Source organism: Camelus bactrianus, chromosome 27 (genome assembly GCF_048773025.1).
Source record: "Camelus bactrianus isolate YW-2024 breed Bactrian camel chromosome 27, ASM4877302v1, whole genome shotgun sequence".
NCBI lineage: Eukaryota > Metazoa > Chordata > Mammalia > Artiodactyla > Camelidae > Camelus > Camelus bactrianus.
In genome coordinates this window covers 15,463,198-15,487,860 of record NC_133565.1, presented here as the reverse complement: position 1 = coordinate 15,487,860, position 24,663 = coordinate 15,463,198, and the positions used below count along the sequence as shown (strand labels likewise).

The window sequence follows — 24,663 nt, the reverse complement described above, 5'->3', positions numbered from 1 at the left end:
GCCATTTTTTTTTTTATCACAGTAATCATTGCCACCAAGGATTTTATAGTGATTAACCAGACAATTCGTTCTGAACACTGCCCTGAGGATTTAAAACTACATTAATTATAAGCTTATCTCTTACTTGGGAACATTAGTGGGCATGTCCCATGATTTTAAGCAAGATCTTTGCCATGGTCTGAATGTTTGTATCCCATCAAAATTCATACGTTGAAACCTAATCCCTAAGGTGATGGCATTAGGAGGTAGAGCATTTAGTAGGTGATTAGGTCAAAAGGATGGCGCCTTCAGGAATAGGACTGTGCTCTTATAGAAAAGGTCCCACAGAGCTCTCTGGCCCCTTTATCACCCGAGGATATAATGAGAAGTCAACCATGTCCAGAAAACCATGCTGACATCCTGATCTCAGACTTCCAGCCTCCAATCTGTGACATTTTGTTATAGCAGCCTTAATGGACTAAGACTGTGTTTCCAGGAGCTCTGTTAACCAAAATGAACTCTAAGGCCGCTCATCTGAAGCTTGGCTGATCTCACTCAGCAGCACCTTTAGATAAGGGCACTTCCTTTTGGCTGGTAGTGTTCATACTAACTGTTTTTTGAGCTTCGGCTGTGCGCTGAGCAGTGTGCAGGGGCCTGGCTATGTCCGGTGGCATGTGCTGTCCTGTCTGGAGTTGGTACCCGGGCATTTTGGGTGTGTCTGTACCTCTGCACCCCTGCGAGCCCAGTGAGGGTGCTAGAGGCAAGCCCTTTGTCTTCCACTATTTGGACTGCACTCACATCTGACACAGAGCTCAGTAAATAAAATTCAGAAAATCACCAACTTGTCACTTTGAACTGACCTGGGGAGTAAGATGAGAACCCTAGACTTGACAGTTTTTAGACATGGTCCCAATTTCTAACTGAATTTCAAATAGCAATAATAAGAGCTAGTGTTTATCCAGAGCCCACTGAGGGTCAGGAGGTGTTCTAATCACTTCCCTTACTTTGATTCGTTGAACAACCACCCCTCTCAGGTAGGCGCTGCCATCATCTCTGTGCTGAAGGAATTAAGAGAGGCTATGGATAGAAACGCAGATTACTGTAAACAGGAACTAGTAACTATAAAGAGGACCAATTAAAATCAGAAAAATCAATTACTGAGACAAAAGCCAAGCTAAAGGCAATAAATAGCAGACTAAATAATGCAGCAGAGTAAATAAGTGATCTAGAAGACAGAATAATGGAAATCACCCAATCAGAACAGCAGACGGAAAAACAAGTGAAAAAAAATCAAAGCAATGTATTAGACCTATGGGATAATATAAAACGCGTGTTTGAACCTATATGATTACCAGCCAGTCTAAAGCAAGTAGATACGGTAATGGATTCACATACTTGAAAAACAGGGTAACCACAAATCAAAAACATATGACAGAATCACAGAAACCAAAGCAGAACAGAACTCAAGCATAATGCAAAAGAAAATCATCACACCACAAAAGGAAAAACAGAAAGAAAAAGAAAGGAGCAAAGAAGAAATAACAAAAATCAACTGAAAAACAAGGTTTCAAATAGCAGTAAACACATATCTTTCAATAATTACCTTAAATGTCAGTGGCCTAAATGCTCCAATCAAAAGACATAAGGTGGCAGATTGTTTCATAAAACAAGAGCCTGCAACATGCTGCCTACAAGAGACCCACCTTTGGGCGAAGGACGCACATAGTTTGAAAGTGAGCGGTGGAAAAGGTATTCCATGCAAATGGAAATGACAAGAATGTAGGGGTAGCAATACTCGTATGAGACAAAATAGACTTTAAAACAAAGGCCATAAAGAAACATAAAGAAGGACACCCTATAATGATAAAAGGAGCAATACAAGAAGAGGATATTACACTCATTAACATATATGCACCCAGCCTAGGAGCACGTAAACACAGAAAACACATACTAATGGGCATAAGGGAGAAATTGATGAGAAGACGGTAACAGTAGGAGATTTTAACACATTTTCTTATTCTCTGTCTTTTTTCCCCCCAAAACAACGGAGTCAAGACTTGGTATGCCCAAGAGCAAAGAGTTGCTTTCATTTAAATAATACCATCGAAGAACTAGTTCATTAATTCAGGTTGAAAGTAGTCACCTTTGTGCTGGATACACTTCATCTTTTAAGTTTTCTTTTTCTTAATTGCGAAATTAATACAAACTTGATGAGAAAAAGAAAAAGATAGCTGAAAACCAGAAGAACACAAATAGAAAAAACCTCAGCCATTTCACCCGCTGCTATGACTTCCCTGGGCCCCTCAGGTCTTCTTTCTTAACAGGAAGTGAGAGAAAGAGACTAAATTTTTATAAACAAAAAATAATAGATTATACTCATTAGAAACCTTCTTTTTCCCCCCTCCAAAGCATTTTAATCACACATCATCTATCAACCTGGAATAAAGTCTTTCACTTTCTGTATTTTCAAATGATGTCAACCGTTGTTCTGTGTTACGTATTTTTCCGTGTTTCACTGTCTGTGCCCCACATTTTACTCTTTCAGTCTATTTTTCGTATTTCTCCTGCATCTCCATTATTATTGGTTTTAATGGCTGCATGGCAGTTCCTCATTTTGAAGCATCCTGAGGTTCAGTGGTTGGCTTAGGCTGCTAGAAAAAAATCTGCCCAGACTAGGTGCCTTAAAAACAGATGTTTATTTCTCACAGTCTGGAGGCTGGGACGTCCAGGAGGAAGGTGCTGGCAGGTTCTGTTCCGGGTGAGGCCCCACCTCCTGGTTGCAGGCAGCATCCTCCCCTTGCGTCCTCACAGGACAGAGAGCAGAGAGAAGGACGTTCTCTGTGTCTCTTCGGGAAGGTCGCTAATCCCACCATTGGGAAGGCTCCACCTTCATGACCCAGGCACCTCCCAGAGGCCCACCTCCTAGTTTCATCACAGTGGGGATTAGGGTTAAATCGTGCATTTTGGTGCGAGGTGGGGACACAAACATGCAGTGTCTCACAAGGATCGAACTGGAAAGCAGAGCAGTGGAGTTTTTACAGCCTCTGGGGTCACAAAGGCCTGCTGCTGTCACTCTTGCCCCGGCTACTTGCCAGCCTGTCCCCGTGAACAGCGTCTTCATCGTAACCTTCCTCATCTGTGAAGCGGCAGCCGTGACACTTACTTCTGGTGTTGCTGTGAGCATTACATTAGCAATGCCGGCCACCCAGCCCTCCCCTCTGGTACAACCCACGTTCCCTGACACTGGCCGTTTACGTGGTTGGTGGGCTCTTCCTTCGGCTGCTGTAGGTGACTCTGCAGGGCACAGTGTCACAGCTCAGGAGGCTTTCTTTTTGTTCATGCCATGTTTTTGCAGGTGAATTCCTCAGAGGGAAAAACATGAGTGAACGGCAGAAACTCCCCCTGGGTCTTATTATTACCATATCGCCCTGTCACTTTCTGAAACAGTCATACCATCCGCAAGGCTTCCGACAATGACAAATGTACCAATCTCACCACACTCGGGCCAGCAGTGAATATTAGAACTCATTAAATTTGTCACTGTGTCAGGTGGACATAACATGGCATCTCATGATTCATTGTATTTTTTATTTCTAAAGAAAATTCCACTAGAATGTGCGATTTCCCTCTGCCCAACCTGCTTGTATATCTAACCACCTATGCCCCGTTTATTAACAAAAATCCATCTCCAGGGATTTGGTGAGAATATCCACAGAGAAGTTTTGCATCTGCGCTGGGAGGTCTTGCTAGGAGAAGGCTCGGCCCCCGTGGCTGGAGCTCTGCTCTGCGTGAGCTGTCAGCCTGGCCCCTGGTGAATGACCTGCTGTCTTTGCTTTCTTTTCTGATGCCGATGGGTCCAAATGGCCCAGCTTGATGGGGCTGAGCCCCAGCCATCTGGAATTGGTGAGGAATTACCGCTGAGGGTCACCCTGGGGGTCATGTCACCCTCCACACCCCCCAACCTCTGCATCTTCCCCGAAGAAATAAAGGGTTGGATTTCACCGTAATGCGACCCACAGATGAAAACTGCTGCTGAGGCTAAAACCGTAGAGTGACATCTGGCAAAGAAAGAAGCATCCTTCTTGCTGAAGGCCGGTAAACCCAGGGCGACAGTGGGTGAGCCCCTGCAGTGCCAGGAGGATGTCACCTCCGGGGAGGGACGGCCCCTGTCCCCAGGGTTTGGCCGCATGGGGACTCAATGGAGGATGGCACAGGAAAGTCGTTTAACAATTATGACCAGGTCAGTAGCATCCTAAAGTTTACTCTTGTTTATTCTGCAGTGAACTCTGGGTCGAGTGATAGAGTTTTACTTTTTGCTACTCTGTTGGTGGAGGTGAATGCGATAAATAAAAATGTCATGGATGTTCACAAAAAATGTTAGTGTTTCTTCTAGGATGTACAGTGGATGCCACAGACACTGAATCAACAGAGAGCATTTGCTTTCTGTCACGCGTGTTTCTTTGATGGCGATGATAGAATTAAATATGCAAGATGTATACATGAGAGACCAAAATTTAGAACTGATACAATTAACGTCACTTTCATATTACCTCTCCATTGTCCTAGATTCGTAGACAAAAGCAGTGGAGAGAGAATTTTATTCTGATTATTAGATCGGAAGGGATGATTTAACAAATACTGTTCTAGAAGAAAAGGTAAGAATGTCTCCTTAGGCTGTAAGGACAGAAGAGACTCAGAACTGACAAAGAAGGACTGTCTTTAAGGTGGTGAAGGTCATGGTGAACTATTGGTATAAGCGACATGGCTTTTACAGCCAGACATCACTCTGTCATATTCATGAAACTGTTTCATTACTTTCCCAGAATAAAGGAGGAAAATAATTTCTGTTAGTTTTTCTGTAGTCAGAATAATCTGTTTTGCCAAAACCTGAATTACAGAAATAACATTTAGAGATGGAGTTGTTGGCAATAAAAACAGTTCTCCTAGAAATGGCTGAACATGTGAAACAGTGTTCCTGAAAGTGTTTCTTTATAAATAGAATATTAAGTTGAAAGTGATTATCAAGGACTAAATGATGTTCTGGTTCTATGGGTCTTCAAATGTTTTTAAACTATATACTTCTTCATGTAATGAACTTTCATTTACTGTCCAGGTCCAGCATTTTAAAATACTAGGCTGTGTAGATATTAACATTAATCACCCACCAACCAGGAATATGTTCACTTATCATCTCACGGCTTATTGTTGATATTTCTTGGATTCTTGAGTAAGTCTACATATGCCGAATCTGCAAGCCTCGCCATCCATTAATTACTAGTTTTAATTGACTCTCTTTTAAAAGCAAATAAGCAACACCAGCTAAACCTTAAAAAAAAAAAAAAAAAGAAGGAATTGGTTTCCTCTAGTCCTCTATTTAGTTACGTTTTTTGTTACACATACTAACTTTGCATTAAAAGCAGGGAAGATGTCTGTTGTGTATATATATGGATTTTTCATTGCTATTTAGGAAAATAATGACATTGTAATGGAGAACAGATTATTTTTTATTTGACACTGACTCATTCTAATGTTCTATTATTTTCCTATTAGTTCTAGTTACTTATTTGCCACATTAATATAACATTGAAATAGATTAAGTTTGGGGACTTATTTTTTAGTGTGAATTTTAAATCTGTATGAGCAAAATATAGAACTGTGATGTTTTACTATATAAAAGAATATAATTATGGAGAGTGATTGATTAATAGACAAAAATGACTGAAAAATCTCAAATAGTATAAATAAATTACCCCATTTTAAGTCAGAGGTCACCAACACTCAAATATAAAACTGTATTATTTTTTGCAAAAAAAAATTACTATAAAAGTAAATATTTACCTCTAAGAAAAGGTGTCTAATGGTGGAGAGAATGGGCCTTTTACATGATGTGTTTCTGTATTTAATTTTTTTCAGTGAAAATCTGTTCTTTTATTACTTGTGTAGCTTAATTAAAGTTTTAAATAAAGCAGTCATGTAATTCCATTACAGGGGATTTAGGAAATAAAGAAGGAAAAAAATCTTTTCAAATCCTATCACTTACTCTCCCAAGCCCATCCTTAATACTCACCATTAGTATTTTGGTCCTATTTTTCCCTTCAATTTAAATACATGTTATCCATTCTCTTTACGATTTCAAGAAATTAAATAAAGTTGGCAGATCAAATTAAATGCATCTACATTGATCGATGTTTTCCCCTAATGTCCTTCCAACAGCTTGATTGGGCCAGCACCCCTCAACTCTTAGGTCAGTGAGCGCGAACATGTGTTGTCCATGCAACTTAAGAAAATCAGATTCAAAGTGAAAACACCACAACATTAAAAATATATGTATCTATAAATAGAACTGAGCAGAATCATGTTTCTAGTTACATCATTTACCCCAAGTACGTTCCATCATTTAAAAATCAAGTTAAAGAAAACCACCCGTGTGGTTTCACATGCCCCCTGTGTCCTAGGTTCCACCTTCTCAGTGCTGCTTAAGTGGGGTATAAAGCTGAACTGTTTTTATTTGTGTTATTAACGTGAACAGAAGAGGTTACCTTATGCCTCCTCGTGCGCACGCATGCACACACACACGCTTGTCTTTCACGGAGATAAGGGAGAGATTTATTTAACCCTGAAAGATGAGCAGTGACATAATTAAGTGCCCCTTTTGATGGATGACGGGGCCATTGTTTCACCTTCTTCTAGCCCCTGCCAGTGGCCTTTCTCCCTTCAGCCAGCTCTCAAATGTCTCAGGGTCTCTGACTGTAAATAATTCATGGGAACCGTTAGTGTGTGATGGGAAGTGAAGCTGCCTTATTCACATGTATAACCACTTACACACTGAGCTCTTTTTTGATTCCTCTTTCCAAAAATACATAGCCTAAAAAAAAAAAAAAAAAAAAAAAAAAAAACCAGTAAACTCCATTCAGACACAGCGATCTCACACTCTTGTTTCCAAAAGGATGCAGATTGTGTGTGACTCTCATGAAATCCACTTAACATGGATTTTCAGGATGTTTGCCTTTGAAACAGTCATGGCTTAGCAAGAGCTGCAAAGACCCTGGGTGGCGTCAAGGGCCTTGACTGTAAGTAGCATGTCTTTCTCTTTCTCCGGAGCAGGATGTTTTCTGCGCTGCTGATGGAGCCCATTCTGTGTGCTGTGTGGTGGTCCCTGCATTTAGGGCATGACGCTCTGATGCACTTCTCCCAACATTTTGTTACGAAAAATTTCAAACGTACAGTAAATTTGAAAGAATTGAACCACTACACATCCATATACCCACTCCTCTTAACAGTTTCTAAAATTGCTCTCATTTCTGTCTGTCCATTCTTCTATCCATCCATCAACCCATTAATTTTAATGCATTTCAAAGTAAATTGGAAATATCTGTATTTTTCACCCTCAAATACTTTAACATTCATATTATTGACAGTAGTTCAATATTGTTTATAATTTTTAGGTAAAATTTATATGAAATAAAATGCACATATCTTCACTGGAGTATTTGATACATTTTGACAGATACTAACACTGCGTTAGTATCTGCGTACTAAAAACACCATCCAGACATAGAACCATCCCCCAGGCAATTTCCCCCTGTCCCTCCTCTGGTAAACGTCATGCCTGTCCCCACCCCCAGGAACCAATGTTCTGATTTTTTTTTTCCTCCCACCATAGATTAGAACAGCATGTAAATGGGATGATTTCATGCGATCATTCTTTCACTCAGGATTATGTTCTGAGGTTCCCACCAGGCATCCCATGGATTAGCAGTTTATCCCTTTTGATCGCTGAGTGGTTACTAGACCATGTTTGTTTATTGTTGATGGACACCGTTGCTATTTAGTTTGGAAGCACCATGCATAAAGTTGCTGTGAACATTCTTGGATACATTTTTTTAGACATATTGCTCTTGGGTAGGTATTGAAGAGTAGAATAAGTGAGTCGTGGGGCAGGTGTGTGCTTAGTTTCATAAGAAACTCCCAGACTTGTTTCCAGAGTAGTTGTACCATTGTAGGTGCAGCTGATAAGGTGTGAGTGTTCTGGTTGCTCCATATCCTCACCAAGTATTGTCAGTCGTTTTTTTCCCCCCTTTTTTTTCTTTGTCTTTTTTTTGGGTCAAATAACCCTTTATTAAGTCATTTTTTCTTTGTAGTTCTTAACTCACTGGGCAGTCCAAGGCACCACTGCTGATGTCCTCTGTGATGCTGTGAGGGTGGTGGCCACCAGCATTGCAGCCTACAGGCTGGGCAGTCCCTGGGATCTCTTTCATGGTTCCAGAGAGCTCTCTAGCTAAAGATTGGTGCCGCATCTGTCGGGCGATGCTGACAATCTCTCATCAAAAGTGATGTTTCCACTGTGCTTGATGTTTTTCTGCTTCTTTCTGTCTCTTGGTGCTTCCTTGAGGGCTTTGATTATCAGGGCAGAGGCAGATGGTACCAGCTCAATCTGGGTCTGTTCTGAATGGTCAGTTTCACTGTACTCTTCAGACCCTTCCAATCACCAGGTGCCTTGGTGATGTCATCACCAACCTTTTTTTGGAGACAGACCCAAGGGACCGATCTTGGGGGCCAGGGCAGATGTGGCACCAGTTTCCTCACTGGGGCACATCAGGTATACGACTTTGATCTCGTTGGGGTCGAACTTAGGCAGCATGATGGAGGCAGCTGGTGTCGGATGAACCCGGATTTGGGATGACCAAAGAAAGTTGCACCTTGGCCTCCTCCAAGCCAAAAGTCGAAAGTTATTGTCATTCTTTTTAAATTTTAGTGACACTGGTGGGAGTGTAGTGGTGTCTCCTTGTGGTTTTAATTTGCATTTCCCTGGTGACTAATGAAACTGACCTTTTTGAATATCTTCTACTGTTCAGATCTTTGCTCATTATTAACTGGGTTATTTGTCCTTTATTCTTGAGTTATAGGAATTCTTTCTGTTTTCTGGATCTCATTTCTTTTTTGAATATATGTTTTGCAAATAATTTCTTCCAGTATATGACTTGCCTCTTCATTTTTAAACGGTTTTTAAATGGTGGGTCAGTGTTCTGATGAGCAGAAGTTTTACATTTTGGTGAAAGTCTAATTTAGTAATTTTTTTTCCTTTCATAGTTATTTCTTTCTGTGTCCCATTTAAGAAAGCTTTGCCTACTCTCATCATGAAGATATTCTCCTGCGATTTTTTTTTCCTAAAAGCTCTACAGGTTTTTGTTTGGTTTGGTTTGGTTTTTCCTTTTTCAGTTTTATTAGGTAGAATTACTACAGTTCAACTGCACATACACATTATATTGTATGTAAATACATATATACAGTATACTGCACATTTTTTTAGTTTACATATATGTACTGCTCATTGTTTTAAGAACAGATTAAAGCTTTATCTTTTTAAACTTACATAGTTATCAAAGGAATAAAACTAACCACAAAAATAAGAATCAACAGAATGTGGTAATCTAATCAAAAGGGGAAGTCAAATGTGCTTACACATATGCAAGAAATCAATCATCTAAGTTGTAAATAATAAGTAGTTCATTTGTGTCTTTTTTTTTTTTTTTAAGATTCCACATGTAATTGATCTCATATGGTATTTTTCTTTCTCTTTCTGGCCCACTTCACTTAGAATGACGATCTCCAGGTCCATCCATGTTGCTGCAAAGAAGCCCTACAGTTTTAACCTTTATGTTAAAATCCATGATCCATCTCAGTGTGGTTTTTGTGTGTGGTGGGAAGTAGGGGTCAGACTCTGTTTATTCAATGGATGTCCAGCAGTTCCAGCGCCATTTATTATAGAGACTTTTGCTTTTCTCACTGTGTTGCTTTGGCATCCTTGTCAAAAATTAATTGAATTTAGAGGTGTGGGTCTGTTTCTCCACTCTGTTCTGTTCCATGGATCTGTCTGTATAAACTAGTACCATCCTGTCTTGATTGTTGTAGTTTTATAGTAAGACTTGAATTCAGGTAGTGTACACCCTCCAACTCCTCTTTTTTAAGATTGCTTGGGATATTGTATGTCCTTTGAATTCCCATACAAATTGAGGATCAGATTGTCAATTTCTACCCCCCAAAAAAGCTTATTGGAATTATGGTTGAGATTACATTGAATGTATGGATAAAACTGGAAAGAACTGACATCTTAACAATATTGATTATCCTAATCCATGAACATAAGATGTCTTTCCATTTGTGTAGGTAGATTTTGTTTAATTTATCTCAGGAGTGTTTGTAGTTTTCAGGGTGTAGATCTTGTTCATCTTTTTAAAAATTTATTTCTAAGCATGTAATTTTTATGCTATTGTAAATAAATTAAAGGGTTCTTTTTTCAAATGTTAGCTGCAATAATGTGATTTGCTTTTGTGATGTGAATGTTTGGAAGCCAACCTTCCTCAGCATTTATATTTTTATATGAAAAAGGTATGTATTTTGCATCCCTTGAAAAAATGTTTTTTGCCCTTGGAAGAAGCAGCAAAATATGGGTCTGTTTTGGGAGTGGGTTTAGCCCCAGCCTGAGAGCTGGGGGATCAAGCTTCAGTCCCAGTTTGCCTCTTACTGACTGTGTAAACTTGGCCAATGATGACAGAATCCTGTCCCTTTCTCTGCAGTCACTCCACATAATCAGAATTTAATTCCTCATTCGTTGCCATCTTTTCTGTGATATCTGTAGGGATAGAACTTTTAACTCTTGTTCACCACCATGTGTGCAAATCTGCTAGAAGCCTTGAATTTTCTCCCCAGAAAAATGTACACACACACACACACACACACACACTTCTGTGTGCAATTTTAGAATGTGCAGGAAGTCTCTGAAGCCTTTGGAACTCACAGACCTCCTAATTACGAACCCATTCTAGACTGGAAGCTCCAGGGGCCGACCATTTTCACTTCTGGATCTGCAGACCCAGCACAGTATGGAAAGAGGGCTGCCATTCTAATTTCCATGCCCTTTGTGGGGTTTTCTAGGCAGAGAGGGTCTAGATTTCCACACCCACCAAGATCTGACCTGCCTTTCTTCCTCCACTAGACACCATATCCGTCTGAGGGAGACAGCAGTGGGACAGTTTGGCTGGGCCACCAGCTCTCCCACCAAAGCCCCTGCTTCTCCCTTGCTGGAGAAGGTCAGCCTGGCAGTCCCCCACCAGGCAGCTGGCCTGGGTGCCCTGGACCCGCTCCAGGCGACAGTCTTGCTGCAGAAACTTCCTGAGCTGTGCTCAGCTGCACCGTGCCTTCCAGACAGCTGCACACAGGAAGTCCCTCCAGCAGGGTGCAGGTCCCGGGGTCTGGTGTGGGTGGTGACATTGGCCACATTTCAGGGAAACCCTTTCCTCTTGCTAACGCCCCCAGATTTATGTCTCAGACAGCACACCTTGCTCTGTCTCCAGTGATTCCCATGAGCAGCACCGGCAGTGATGGTGACCTCGTATGTGCTTCTGTTCACCCAGGTGCCAGGGACATGGGCGGCAAACTGTCCATGCCAGGCGGTGCCCTGCCAGCACAGAGCCCCGGGACGGAAGGCATTCATGCTGCATACAAGCGGGGAGACCCCAGCAGGGCCCGGCATCTGCTCATAGAAGCTTGTGATGAGAGCACGTCCCAGCTGGAAAAGGTAGGGTCTGCGCCAGCCTCTCCGGACGGAACTGGGGACCTGGGCTGGACAAAGGTTACCACTCAGATAATTTTCTTGTTATCATTATAATCAGAATGGGTTTGTTTTTTTTTTTTTACTGTGTTCTGAATACCTCGTTTCACATGTAAACTTTTGTGTGCCAGTCCTTTCGAATCGACACCTCAGCCTGTCTGCCACCTAAGCACACGGCTCTCGCCTTCCCAGGGGACGGGGAGGAGGTCACAGAAATGTAAAGGACAAAATGCCCATCTGAAGGTTTAACCTACTATATTCTTTCACGCTTTTTTTCACTACAAAACTAGCCCATGCTCAAAAGAAAAAATTTAGAAAATATATAAGAGTAGAGGAAAAAAAGACCAAAAAAGTAATCATTTTCCTAAAACCTCCAAACAGTCCCCCTGAACAGTTTTGATTTACTTTCTTGGCTGCTGATCTGAGCATACATTTTGTTGTTGTTTATTTCTAATGTAGGTACAGACATACTGTATGTAGGATTTTGCATACAGCTTTATCTCACATAATATTTTATCAACCATTTTCACAATGACTATCAACTCCTCTTGTGTCTCCCCTTCAATGGCTACGTGACATTTCATATGGTAGAGACAGAGTCACTTACCCGGCTATTTCTTTTGGTTAGATATTTGAATTGTTTCTAGTTTTTTTCCTACTGTAGATAAAGCTGTATTGAATATTTTTTTGCCTAATCTTTTTCTTGTGAGGTTATTTTCTTAGCCTAGGTGCACAGGAATGGAGAATGTGGGTATGAAATTTTTAAAGTTTTGAAACACATGTCAGACTTTTCCGAAAAGCTCATAGATATCAGCCTTCTTACCCAGGAACTGTCTGAGGAGTCCATTGCTACATTCCGGTCCTTATGGGGAATTCTTATTGACCGTTACCATGGAGACACTTTACTGATGTTTTGTGTACAGTGCTTTGGTTAGCACAGATTTAACAGGTCTTCATTTGACTGATAGTTAGAAATAATTCAATTCCTGAACCTCCAGTTCATTCTCAAAGTTGTAAGGGTTTTTGGGGGGGTAGGGGTGGGCAAATACAATGTGCTTATGAATTATTGAAGGAAGGACATTTTAGAGTCCTCTGATTATGAATTCTTAGCAGATATGGCCAAGGGCCACTCTTCCAAATGGGGAGAGATGGGCTGGACACACGAGCAGATCAGAGTCGTGGGCCCCTTGGCTTGGTACTGGGTGGCCTCCCACAGGGAGAGCCTGTGCTCAGCAGACAGAGCCTGGAGTCTGTGCCCTACTCTGCCTGTGTTGGTAGAGGCTGCCCTGGCCCTGATCTCATGCCTAGGCATTCAGGGGTTTGCCTACTCACAAACTCGTTAGCATGGCTGGGGTCCTTTTAACCATCACCTCCCTCAGTGCCTACCGTGAAGGAGATTAGGGAGAGTTGTAATGATCTCCATTCTATTATGAGGGAATTGGAGGACAGTGCTGTCCAGGCACTTGTCCAAAGACACAGGGTATTAAGTGGCAGAGCCAGGACTCACAAAAACATCAGTGTCCTGTGGCTGACTCTTCTTTGGAGAGGCAGCCTGTCACTGGACCTAGCAGCCCACAGTCTAGGAGAGGAGCCAGAAACACGGCGGTGGGAATGTACAAATACAAGATGGCTTTGGTGTGGGGACAGTAGAAATAGTCTGTATCTTGATGGTGGTGCTTGTGATTGAGTTATACCTTGTTGAAACTCATCAAAGGGCACCTAAAAGGGGTGCCTTTACTGTATATAAATTATATCTTAAGAAACCTGACTTTAAAAAAATTTAAGAATGCATGTGTTCAGGCCTAAATGTGTGGCAAGGTGAGGAAGTGTCCATTCATGGAACCAGGACTGCAGCCTGGGTGAGAGAGCAGGGAAGGCTTTAGCTACACAGAGAGGGTGACAGAGGCCTTCCTGTGTAGGGAAACACTGTGAGCGGGGAGGCAGGACACGTGCTGACCTTCGACTGGGGAAAAGACCAGGCCTCCTGGGAACTGCCCACCATGTGGGCTCAGAGGCACATGTCAGGCAAACCTAAGGCACCGGATGGCATCCCCGGCTTGCATATTCAAATAACATGAAGAATTTTGATCCCTGCTTGAAACATCATTCATGAAGTCCCTCAGCTGACCTTTAAGAGAGGGTCAGCACTGTACTCGTTGCTGGGGAGACAATGCTGAAATCAGACAGCCCAAAACCTCTGTGTGGAGGCGGTGCCTGAACCCTGGAGCTCAGGGAGGCGTTGGCCACCAGGTGGCTTGGGAAATGGTGAGGGGACAAGATGCCAGAGATGGAGGCTCATTTCAGGGTGGTGAGCTGCTCCGTCTGGCCTGAAGCAAAGGATTCAGGCATGTGGGTGGCAGTGGTGGGAGATGCTGGAAAGAGGAAGAGAGGTGGTCACCTGAAGAGCTTAGGGGCATCTGGAGGCCAGGAGAGCCATTCGAAGGAGTGAGATGACATTTTAAGAAACTGCACATGTATTTAAATAACGGAGACCAGAGCCAAGTCTGTTATGCCTGGCACTGTGGCCAGTGGCAGCTCAAAACTGGGAAGGCCTTTAGTAGACTGCTTCTCCCTCAGATCCAGGGCTGTTGAAATCCCAGCTGGCTGGACTTTCAGAAGATGTTGAAGAAAATGGTGGATAACTTGGTGTTTTCATAAAAATATAAAACATTTGTTCCAAAAGTGGTCAGCCATAAATAAAGAGTCAAGGATCAATGGCAAACGGAGAAGGAATAAGACAAAGAAATTGCACAAATCCATATGAAATAACAACATGATGTTTTAAATGGACAACAGCAAAGTACACCTAAAGAGAACAGCAGGAATGGAATTACTTTAAAAAGGAACAGAAAAGGATGAGATAGAAAGCAAAACATGGAAGTAGAGCAGACAGACAAAATCAATAATTGGTTCTTTGAAAAGGCTAATAAAATTTTTAAAAATTTCTGGTGAGAATGACTAAGATAAAAAGAGAAGAAATAACTAAATCTATCAGAAATATAAAGGAAGTATTCAGTAGTGATTATTCAGACATTAAAGAGATGATGTGAAAAAGTCTTACAACAACTCTATGACAAAATACTTGAAAATTTAGATGAAATGGACAAATACAAGGGAAAAATCAACTTGTCAAAACTAAAAAAAAAAAAAAAAAGGAAGCAGAAAGCAGGAATAGTTTTATAACAATGAAGGAAATAAATCCATAAGTAAAAACTTTTGACAAAATAAGTCCTAGGTTCATATGGCTTCACTAATGTGTTGTTGTTCTATGAAATAACGTATTTATTTGTCCAGAGAATGGAGAAAGAGTGTACACTCTCTGGTTCCTTTGATGAGGCTTGCACAACCTCAGTACCAAGAGTAGGTGAGAACAAAAATAAACAAATGGGACCTAATTAAACTTCAAAGCTTTTGCACAGCAAAGAAAACCATCAACAAAATGAAAAGCCAACCTACTGAATGGAAGAAAATATTTGCAAATGATAATGACCAATAAGGGGCTAATATCCAACATACATAAACAACTCATACAACTCAACATCAAAACGTCAAACACCCTGATTTAAAAAATGGGCAGAAGACCTGAATAAACATTTCAGATGGCCAACAGACACATGAAAAGATACTCAAGATCACTAATCATCAGGGAGATGCAAATCAAAACCAAAATGAGACAGCACCTCACACCTGTCAGAATGGCCATCATCAAAAAGACAACAAATAATAAACGCTGGCAAAGATGCAGAGAAAAGGGAGCCCTCCTACACTGTTGGTGGGAATGGAAATTGATGCAGCCACTGTGGAAAACAGTATGGAGGTTCCTCAAAAAACTAAAAGTAGAACTACCATAGGGTTCAGCAGTTCCACTCCTGGGTATATATCTGAAGAAAATGAAAACATTAATTCAAAAAGGTACATGCACCCCAGCATTCATAGCAGCATTACTTAGAATAGCCAAGATACGGAAGCAACCTAAGGGCCCATTAACAGATGAAAGGATAAAGAAGATGTAGCATACGTACATACAATGGAATACTACTCAGCCCCAAAAAAAGAATGAAATGTTACCATTTGTGACAACTTGGATATGGAGGATATTATGCTCAGTGAAATAAGTCAGACAGAGAAAGACAAATACTGATATAATCACTTGTGAGTGGAATCTAAAAAATAAAGCAAATGAAAATAACAAAACAGATATAGAGAACAAACTAGTGCTTACCAGAGGAGAAGGAAGGGGGCAGGGGCAAGATAGGAGTATGGGACTGAGAGATACGAGCTACTATGTATAACATAAATAAACTACAAGGTACAATATATTCTTCAGCACAGGGAAGCCAATATTTTATAACAACTTTAAATGAACTATAATCTATAAAAGAATTTTGAATCACTATGTTGTGCACCTGAAACTAATATAATACTGTAAATCAACTATACTTTAATAAAAAAATCTTAAAGTTTTAAAAATAACACAAAAACATATTGTGAATATAAAAAAGTAGGTGAGAACAGTACCAGAAATGACAAAGAATATGATTAGACAAAGGTGCACACGCACAAGGAAATTCAAAAAAACAGTGAAAAACTATGAAACACTATTCAACTTTATTATAGAAAAGCAAAGCAAACAAAACAAAAATGAAACAGCACTGTTAGCTTATCCAATTGACATCTTAAAGTTTTATAATGAACATTAGCAGAGCTGTGGGAAATCACACATCCTTGTTCAGTACTGGTGGGAATATGAATTTGTGCAGCTTTTTTGGAAGGCAGTCTGCCAATGTTTATCAGAATTTAAAACTCCATCATCTTTGATCCAGCAAAACTACTATTAGGGACTTACCCTTACAGATTTATTTGAAAAAAAATTGCCAAGGTGTATGCACAAGCATACTGACTGCATTTGTGTTTACAATAGCAGAACCCTGGAAACTGCCTGCATGCCTGTTCGTCAGCAGGAGGACACCGCTACATAAACTGTCTGTCCATGCAATACCATACAGCACTCCAAAAGAACAAAATAATCCCCAGGAGCTATTTTGGAAGGATTACAATGTAATTTAAATTAATATATGCAGGATTTCTGCCTCCAGTAAAATGGAGAGAAGATGCTATAGGTATGCTTTTTTCCTATTCCCCTCTACAAATCCTGGACATTACCTATAAAATAAGCATAAGATTCTGAAAGATGGAGAGAGATCTTGGGATTCAAGGAAAGCACAGTGGTGAGTTTGGGGGTTTTCTTGTTTGCCTCAAAAATCCCAGACTGGATGCTGAAGAAGCTGGCAACCCGAAATCACCAACTAATGCAGACAAAAAAGCCCCAAGACCATCCTACTCTCTCTAACCAGAGTACCAGCAACGGAGCAACCTAGCCAGATAACTTAGAGATAATAACCAGTCTACTTCAGCCATGCACCATGGAAACACCCGCAGCCCCAGCCCTACTCCTTGCCAGCAGAGGTCACATGGACAACTTAGATTCCATCCTTGCCGGGCTGTAGCAAAGTGCCCCAATCCCCTCTTGCCCCAACAGAGAAGGTCATGGCGAGCTGGGATGTAATCTCCAGCGGTGGTAATGAGCTTTCTCCTGCCCCCGTCAGTGGAGACCATGTGAGAAGCCTGGGCTGCCAAACCCACCTAGTGTACCTGTCCAGTAATGAGACACTGCTACCCCTCCCAGCCAGAGCTTCTGGAATCGACATGGACTGAATAAGAAAAAATCACTTATATCAATTGATGCAGAAAAAGCATTTGACAAAATTTAATACCTATTCACAATAAAAAAAATACTCTTAGAAAATTAGGAATAGAGGAGAAATTCCTCGACTTGATAAAAAACACCTACAAAATCTACAGCTAACGTCATAGTTGACAGTGAAAAGACTCCTTTTCCCCCTAATATAAGGAACAAGGCAAGAATGTTCACTCTCTTTATAATACTGGAAGTTCAATTCAAGAATAATTATAATTATATTCAACATATTACTGTTCAATATATTACTAGTTTGGAGACAATGCAATAAGGCAAAGAAATGAAATAAAAGGCATATAGATCTGTCTCTATTTGCAGGTAATATGGCAGCATACATAGAAAATCCTTAAAAGAAATGATCCATTAAAGAAAAAAAATTTGATGAATTGGACCTCATCAAATTAAAAGCTTCGCTCTGAGAAAGACATTGTTAAGAGGATAAAATGACAAACTACGAACTTGGAGAAAATATTTGCAAACCACACATCTGACAAAGGACTCCTGTCTAGTTCATGTATACAGAGCTCTCAAAACTCAACATTAAAAAGCAAACAATCCAATTAGAAAATGTGTGAAATAGGTGAGGAAACATTTTGCTGAAACGTATATAAAAATAAGCCTATGAAAAAAGATGTCTGATTAAAAACACAATGAGATATCACTGCACAACTATTAGGACAGCTAAAATTAAAATATAGTGACAATACCAAATTCTATCTCTCATACATTACTAATGAGAATATAGAATGGTTCAGCCATTCTGGGAAACAGTTTGACAGTTTCTTAAATAACTAAAAATACATTATGTCCCAGCAATTGGACTCCTAAACATTCATCCTAGAGAAATGAAAATATATGTATACATAAAAATCTGTGCGTGATTGTTCATAGCAGTTTTATTTGTGATAGCCAAAAACTGGATACAACCAGAAACACGGAGCAGGTGAATGTTTAAACATACCGTGGAATAACTAATAGGCAACATAAAGAAATGCTGTTGAAATACGCAGTGGCTCAGGGCATTTTGCTGAATGGAAAATAAAAAGCCAATCTCAAAATATGATTCCATTCATATAACATCTGCAAAATGACAAAATTATAGAGATGGAAGAGAAATGGGGTTGCCAGAGGTTGGGATGTGGAAGGGAGGAGGGGGGTGGGATGGGGAAACAGAGACTCAAGGAAGATGCTCATTCTCATTGTGATGTAAGGGTTCTGCATCTTGATACACAAATCTGCACATGTGACAAAATGACAGAACTGTCTGCACATATTGTACTAATGGCAAATGAATGGTTTTGATCTTGAACTACAGTTGTGTAAAATGTTACCATTAGGGGGAACCAAATCAAAGAAACATGGGTCCTCTCAATACTGTCTTTGCAACTTCTTGTGAACCTGTTATTTCAAAGCCAAGAGTTTTTAAAAATTAAGTGAAGTATAATTCCAAGCTTATGATGTTTAGAAACTGGCAAAAACGAATATGTGGTGTCTGAAGTCAGGATGGTGGTTACTCCAGGTAGGACAGTGACTAGAAGGAGCAGTAGGGGACTTGTGGATACAGGTCATCTCCTGTCCCTTGGTCTCAGTGCCCCTTACACGGATCTGTTCACTTAGTGGCAGTTCATGAAACTGGACACATACATTTGTACTTTTCTGTAGGTGCCAGTACATAGTTACAATGAACAAAGTGAAAAGGCATTTGGTTTCACTTGGATTATCCGTGTGTATGGGTGGGTAGACATGTTTTGGAAGGCTGGGTGAGAGTGGCTTCCTTTGCAGGGGCTGGCTGGGAGGTAGACGCATAGAAGGGGGCCTCCTTTTATTTCATGCTTGTCTAGGCTGTTTGAATTAAAATAAACGCGTACTGTAGAGCCTCCCAGGCTGTCCCTCGCCAGAGAACCAGCCCTGACCCTTCTGGCCCTCTGGTTCCCTCTTGGTGTTGGGCTGGTTCCTGTGACATCACTTACTACCTTGAAAGGATAGTTCTTAGAAACCTCTTACCAACTGGGATCTAGACGGCTGTGTGCGGTAAATCACTTAATCAATCCCTGTGGCTTTTCTCCCTAATGTAAGTGCTTTCCTGGAATGGCCGGGCTAGTGGGCCCCGCTCTGGGCAGAATATTGAACATGCGACTCTCTGCCAGTCCGTTAGACCGTCCCTTACCTTACCCATCGGCACACCTCAAGTGTCAGCCCATTCTCTACTTGCAGAACCCAAGCTCCCCTCCCAAACCCCTGTTTCCCGGGACGTCTTGGATGGAATGGAGAGAACAAGGGCTCTGAAGCCAGACAGACTCCAGTTCAAATCCTGGGTAGTTTTGCTGATCCTAAACTCCCTACGTGCGGGCAAGGGAGTTTCCACACCCACGTGATGGAAATACAGGTACATTCCTGTTTAGAAACTGAATTAAACGCAATCAATTAAATAAAATAGCCAATACAGCTTCTGGCACTTGATGAGGCCATGGTAAATATCAGTTTCCATCTCTGGGAGTCCGTTGACCCATCCCTGCCCATCCCACCCTAAAGTGATCTCCAGAGACACTTGTTTTCTAAACTACTCAGCAAGCAAAATATGGTTGTTGGTGGCTGTGTGTGTAAATTCCTGATTTAATTGTAAACTCGTGGAGGTCAGAAATCACCCTGGCATCCTCAGTGTTCTGTCCAGCTTCTTACACACAGCAGGTCCTCAGTAAATGTCGACAGTGGTACCGGCTGCCTTATTCCAGCTTGGTTTCTGCATCTGCTTCCTTGAACAAAGCTGATGCCCGAGTCCATGGGAAGCAGCCAAGTTCCAGGAGGACTTAAAGTTTCAGTCACGCAGTCAAACCACCGCACACGCCAGTCCAGCGTTCATCTGAGCACCCTTTCAGCAGACTCATGGCGCTCGTGAAAAGACAGGGCCATTTTTACAATCAGTCTACGACAGCCACTTACTAGCTGTGTGATCTTGGACAAGTGATGAAACCTCTCTGAACCTTCCTGTCCTTGTCTATGGTTTCATATACTGCCCACCTCATAGAGCCCTTAAATGTCAGAATGACTGGAATGTGCGAAACTCAGGCTTAGGTCCAATTCCCACCCTAAGCTTTTCCTCCGGGCTACCAAGTTGAGAATCCTGTGTCATGTTGCTTGAAGATCTTTACCTCTGGTTTCAGGTCTGTGGAGTCTCCTCGCCTGTCACATCCATTTATGGATAACTGGTAGGGTGGTCCTTCAGAGAGCCTGGCTACCTTCTCTTCGTGAGGGTACTGGGCGCCAGCTGTGTGCCAAGTGGGGCTACGACACTGTCCCCATCCTCATGAAGCTTGTGGCCGAGTGCAGTGCGGTTCCAAAGAAACAGAATGAGCCATTTACAATCTCAAATGTTCTAGTAGTCACATTAAAAAAGGAAACAGAAAGATGAAATTTTCATCTTCTGTTTTATTTCAGCAGAATATATTAAAGATGATCATTTCCACATGTAACAAGTAGAAAAGTTACTGACAAGATAGTAGACCCTTTTTGTACTAAAAGTCTTTGCAACCACGTGTGATTTTACACAGCACCTCTCACTCTGCACGAGTTACGTTCCAAGACTCCACAGCCACGTGTGGACAGTACACCTGTGGTCTTGCCCCAGGACGTGGTGAAGCATTTAGAGTTGATTATGGGGGCAGTTCCCAGCAGTGCTCGACTTGCTGAAGTCCTGTCCCTGTTCTGTTTTGACCAGGGCCAGCTCCTGAGCATCTCAGCGGCCTATGGGGATCTGGAGACCGTCCGGTATCTTCTCACCCAGAGGCTGGTGGAGCTGCCGACGGAGCCCACGGACGACAACCCAGCCGTGGTGGCAGCACAGTTTGGGCACACGGATGTCGTGCAGGAATTACTCGAGTCCTTGTCAGGTAAATCCCAGGGCACGGGCTCTTCACCACCTCCCGGAGACCCTCTTCATAGAAACCAGACAGACATTTGAGGGGGCTGTAGTCCAAAATGTTTATTTCTTTACACCATTACCAATCGTGGGATCCAGAAATCCGAGGATAAAGCAGTTTTAGGTTTACAGAAGAACTGATGGGAAAGTACCAAGAATTCTCACATGCCACGCCTCCCCCAACAGTTTCCTTCTCATTATTTACATTTTTGTGTGCATGTAGTACAACTGTTACAATTGATGAACCAATATTGATGTGTTATTACTAACTGAAGTCCGTAGTTTACATTCGGGTTGTGTATTTATGGGTGTGGACAAATGTGTGACAACATAGAGCCACCATGACTGTGTCATGCAGAATCATTTCACTGCCCTAAAAATCCCGCGTTCTACCTTCTCCTCCCTCTCTCCTCCATTCCCTAGGAACCACTGATCTCTTTACTGTCTCTGTAGCTTTGCCTTTTCCAGAAGATCATATTGTTGGATTCATACAGTGTGTAGCCTGTTCAGATTGACTTCTTTCACTTAGCAATATGCATTCAAGTTTCCTCTATGTCTTTTCATGGCTTGAGAGTTCATATATATATATTTTTTTAATCACTGAGTAATGTGACATTGTCTGGTTGTACCAGACTATGTTGCTTTTTGAGTAGGAAGTAATTTTTTCTCTGGTAGACTCAGGGTGTCCTGGTCTCCTTTGATTTCCCACTGTAGCCTCAGATTGGTGACACTGTGCAAATCCAGGCTCGGTGAATGTTGCTGGATTCAGGCCTCAGAGAATATGGTTAAGAGAGCACCCTTTGGTTTTAGACAAAGCAGGGTTGAAGGCTTGACTTTGCCATTTACCAACTGTGGGACCTTTGGCAAGTTCCCAGATCTCTCTGAGCTTCAGTTTCCTCCTTTGAAAATCATGACTGTGAAATATAGGGCCTGCTTCCTAAGCCTGCCACGCTTCCATCCTCAGCAAAAGTCACCAGCATGACGACTGGACTTCTCATACCCACATATCCTGGTAGTAACTGAGTTAGGGACCAATTTGTCTTCTGTTCATGCACCGCCCACTTCCTTTGAATTGTTCGTTTTAGTTATCAGTCGAAGGCGAAGAAGGGACACTTACTCAGCACCTGCTCCAGCCCGGGCAGGATGCCAGATGCTTTGTGTGTTGGGTTTTAATTGCTGCCATTCTGACCTCACCCCTATTTCCTGGTCAATTTCCTACCACAGAGGGGAGGGTCACTCTCTCCAGGCTTCGGAGCACTTTGGCTCCCGAGGACTTTCCGCTTCTGAAAATGAGACAGTGCGGTGATGCAATTGGGATGTGTCCATGTGGTGAATGAGGTCATTTTTCCATGGCAGCAAGATCCCAGAGATATCGCACTGCTTTGAACTTGAAGATATTGTCACAGTTCAGCCCACGCTAACCCTGTTCATTCAGTGGGTTAAATGTTATTTCATCCTGTAATTAAGTAGGCGGTTCTTTCAGGGAGTAATTCTCTAAGTTTTAGGCTAATCGTTTTCTTTCATCAAAGTTTTTTTTTACTTATGAAAGTAATATATGTATATCACAGACAATTCGGAAATGCAGAAAGGTGTTCTTACTCGAAGAACATAATGACATCACATAATGAGTGACAGACATGATGACAGTTTATCAAGTCAGGCACTTGACGTGTACTTTGTCATGTAATCCTCGCATTACACTTGGGAAGGACAGGTGTTATTATTCCCATTTCACTGGTGAGTAAACTGAGTCACAGAGAGGCTAAGAAATTTGCCCAAGATGATGCAGCTGAAATATTCTACTCTAAGCTGCCTGTCTCCAAAGCCCATACTTCTGTGTGTAATGCTGCTCTAGGGATGAGGTCAGGGCTGAGGATGAAGAAGCCAGTAAGGGGATGTTCACTGCTGGACCACCCAGAGATAATTCTGCAATACTGCGTTGATTCTTTCTAGTCTTATTTCCACACATAGATTTTTTTTACTGGGCCGATCACACTGCACATGCTGTTCTGAATGCGCCTTTTCCTCACTTGGCATTATTTGCCAAGCAGGTGGGCTTGTAACTATGTGGGGAACTGTCATATGCGATTCAGAGGGACTTTTTCAAAAACACTGTCAACTGGACCAAAGCGACTGGCCACTGGAAACAGGACAGCGTGATTTTGCTCAGGTCAAAGGGGATTTCAGAGCGGGAACAGCCTGTCCCTCCAGTGGCACTTTCCCTTCATCCTGTCATCCCTGCCAGGTCCCTGCAGCCACCAGCGGCTGCTGAACTGGATGCTGGCCCTGGCCTGCCAGCGGGGGCACCTGGCGCTGGTGAAGCTCCTGGTCCTGACGCACGGGGCCGACCCGGAGAGCTACGCGGTCAGGAAGAACGAGTTCCCTGTCATCGTGCGCCTGCCGCTGTACGCGGCCATCAAGTCCGGTGGGTCCCCAGTCTGCCCCGCCCACGAGAACCACCGCGCTTCAGAGATGCGGGACCTTCCGTCCTTCACACTCACCTCCAGCTCTCAAATCGCCCATGGGAAGGTTTCTGCAACTCCTGTCCTTTGCCTCTTTTTTGAAATGTCTGCCTGCTTCCACCTTCCTCCTTCCCCCACCCACTCCTGCAAGGGGATTTCAGTGGCCAGGCCAGCTGTGGCAAGTGGGAGCGTCCTAGGAGGCACTCTAAAGGGCAGAGTCCCTCGCTGACGGGAACCTGGCACCTCAAGGGAGGTAACAGAGAAGTTCAACCAGCACCAGTACACTTTTTGTTTCCATTTCCCCCGTGGGCGTCTGCCGTTTTGGACCCCTGTGATGCACCTGCATCCAATGCCCTGAGCTCTCTGCTTTCTGTCCTGTAGGGAATGAGGACATTGCCATCTTCCTGCTTCGGCATGGGGCCTTTTTCTGTTCCTACATCTTGCTGGACAGCCCTGACCCCAGCAAGCATCTCCTTAGGAAGTATTTCATTGAAGCGAGTGCCTTGCCCAGCAGTTGTCCGGGAAAAATGGTGAGTAGTCGTGTGGATGAACAGATAAAGAAGAGGTGGTGTCTGTATACAGTGGGACATTTTTTTCAGCCACAAGAAAGAAGGACATCCTGCTATTTGCAAGACCATGGATGGACTTCAAGGGCATTGTGCTAAGTGAAAGAAATCAGACAGGGAAAGACTAATACTGTATGTTTTCACTTATTTGTAGAATCTAAAAAAGCTGAACCATAGAAACAGAGTGGATGGTTTTCCAAGACCTCAGTGGGTGGAGCAAATAGGGAGCTGCTGTTCATAGTGTACAAACTTCAGCTATAAGCTGAGTAAGTTCTGGAGATTTAATGTACAGCATGGTGATTATAGTTAATAATATTGTATTATATGCCTGAAAATTTCCAAGAGGATAAATCTTAAATGTTCTCACCATG

The 24,663-nt window shown here is 42.2% G+C and overlaps 1 protein-coding gene and 1 pseudogene across 3 annotated transcripts in view; one reads left to right on the top strand and one right to left on the bottom strand.

The window, feature by feature from the left end:
* LRRK1 (leucine rich repeat kinase 1) overlaps positions 1-24,663 on the top strand; it is a 118,257-nt gene that overhangs the window by 28,931 nt on the left and 64,663 nt on the right. For all 3 annotated transcript variants that reach the window (XM_010962893.3, XM_074354227.1, XM_074354228.1), the window contains exons 3-6: positions 11,394-11,557; positions 21,064-21,235; positions 23,510-23,689; positions 24,108-24,256. In XM_010962893.3, coding sequence (XP_010961195.2) covers positions 11,394-11,557; positions 21,064-21,235; positions 23,510-23,689; positions 24,108-24,256 — 665 coding nt within the window. The remainder of the gene's footprint in view (positions 1-11,393; positions 11,558-21,063; positions 21,236-23,509; positions 23,690-24,107; positions 24,257-24,663) is intronic.
* LOC141575283 (large ribosomal subunit protein uL11-like) lies at positions 4,065-11,387 on the bottom strand (annotated as a pseudogene).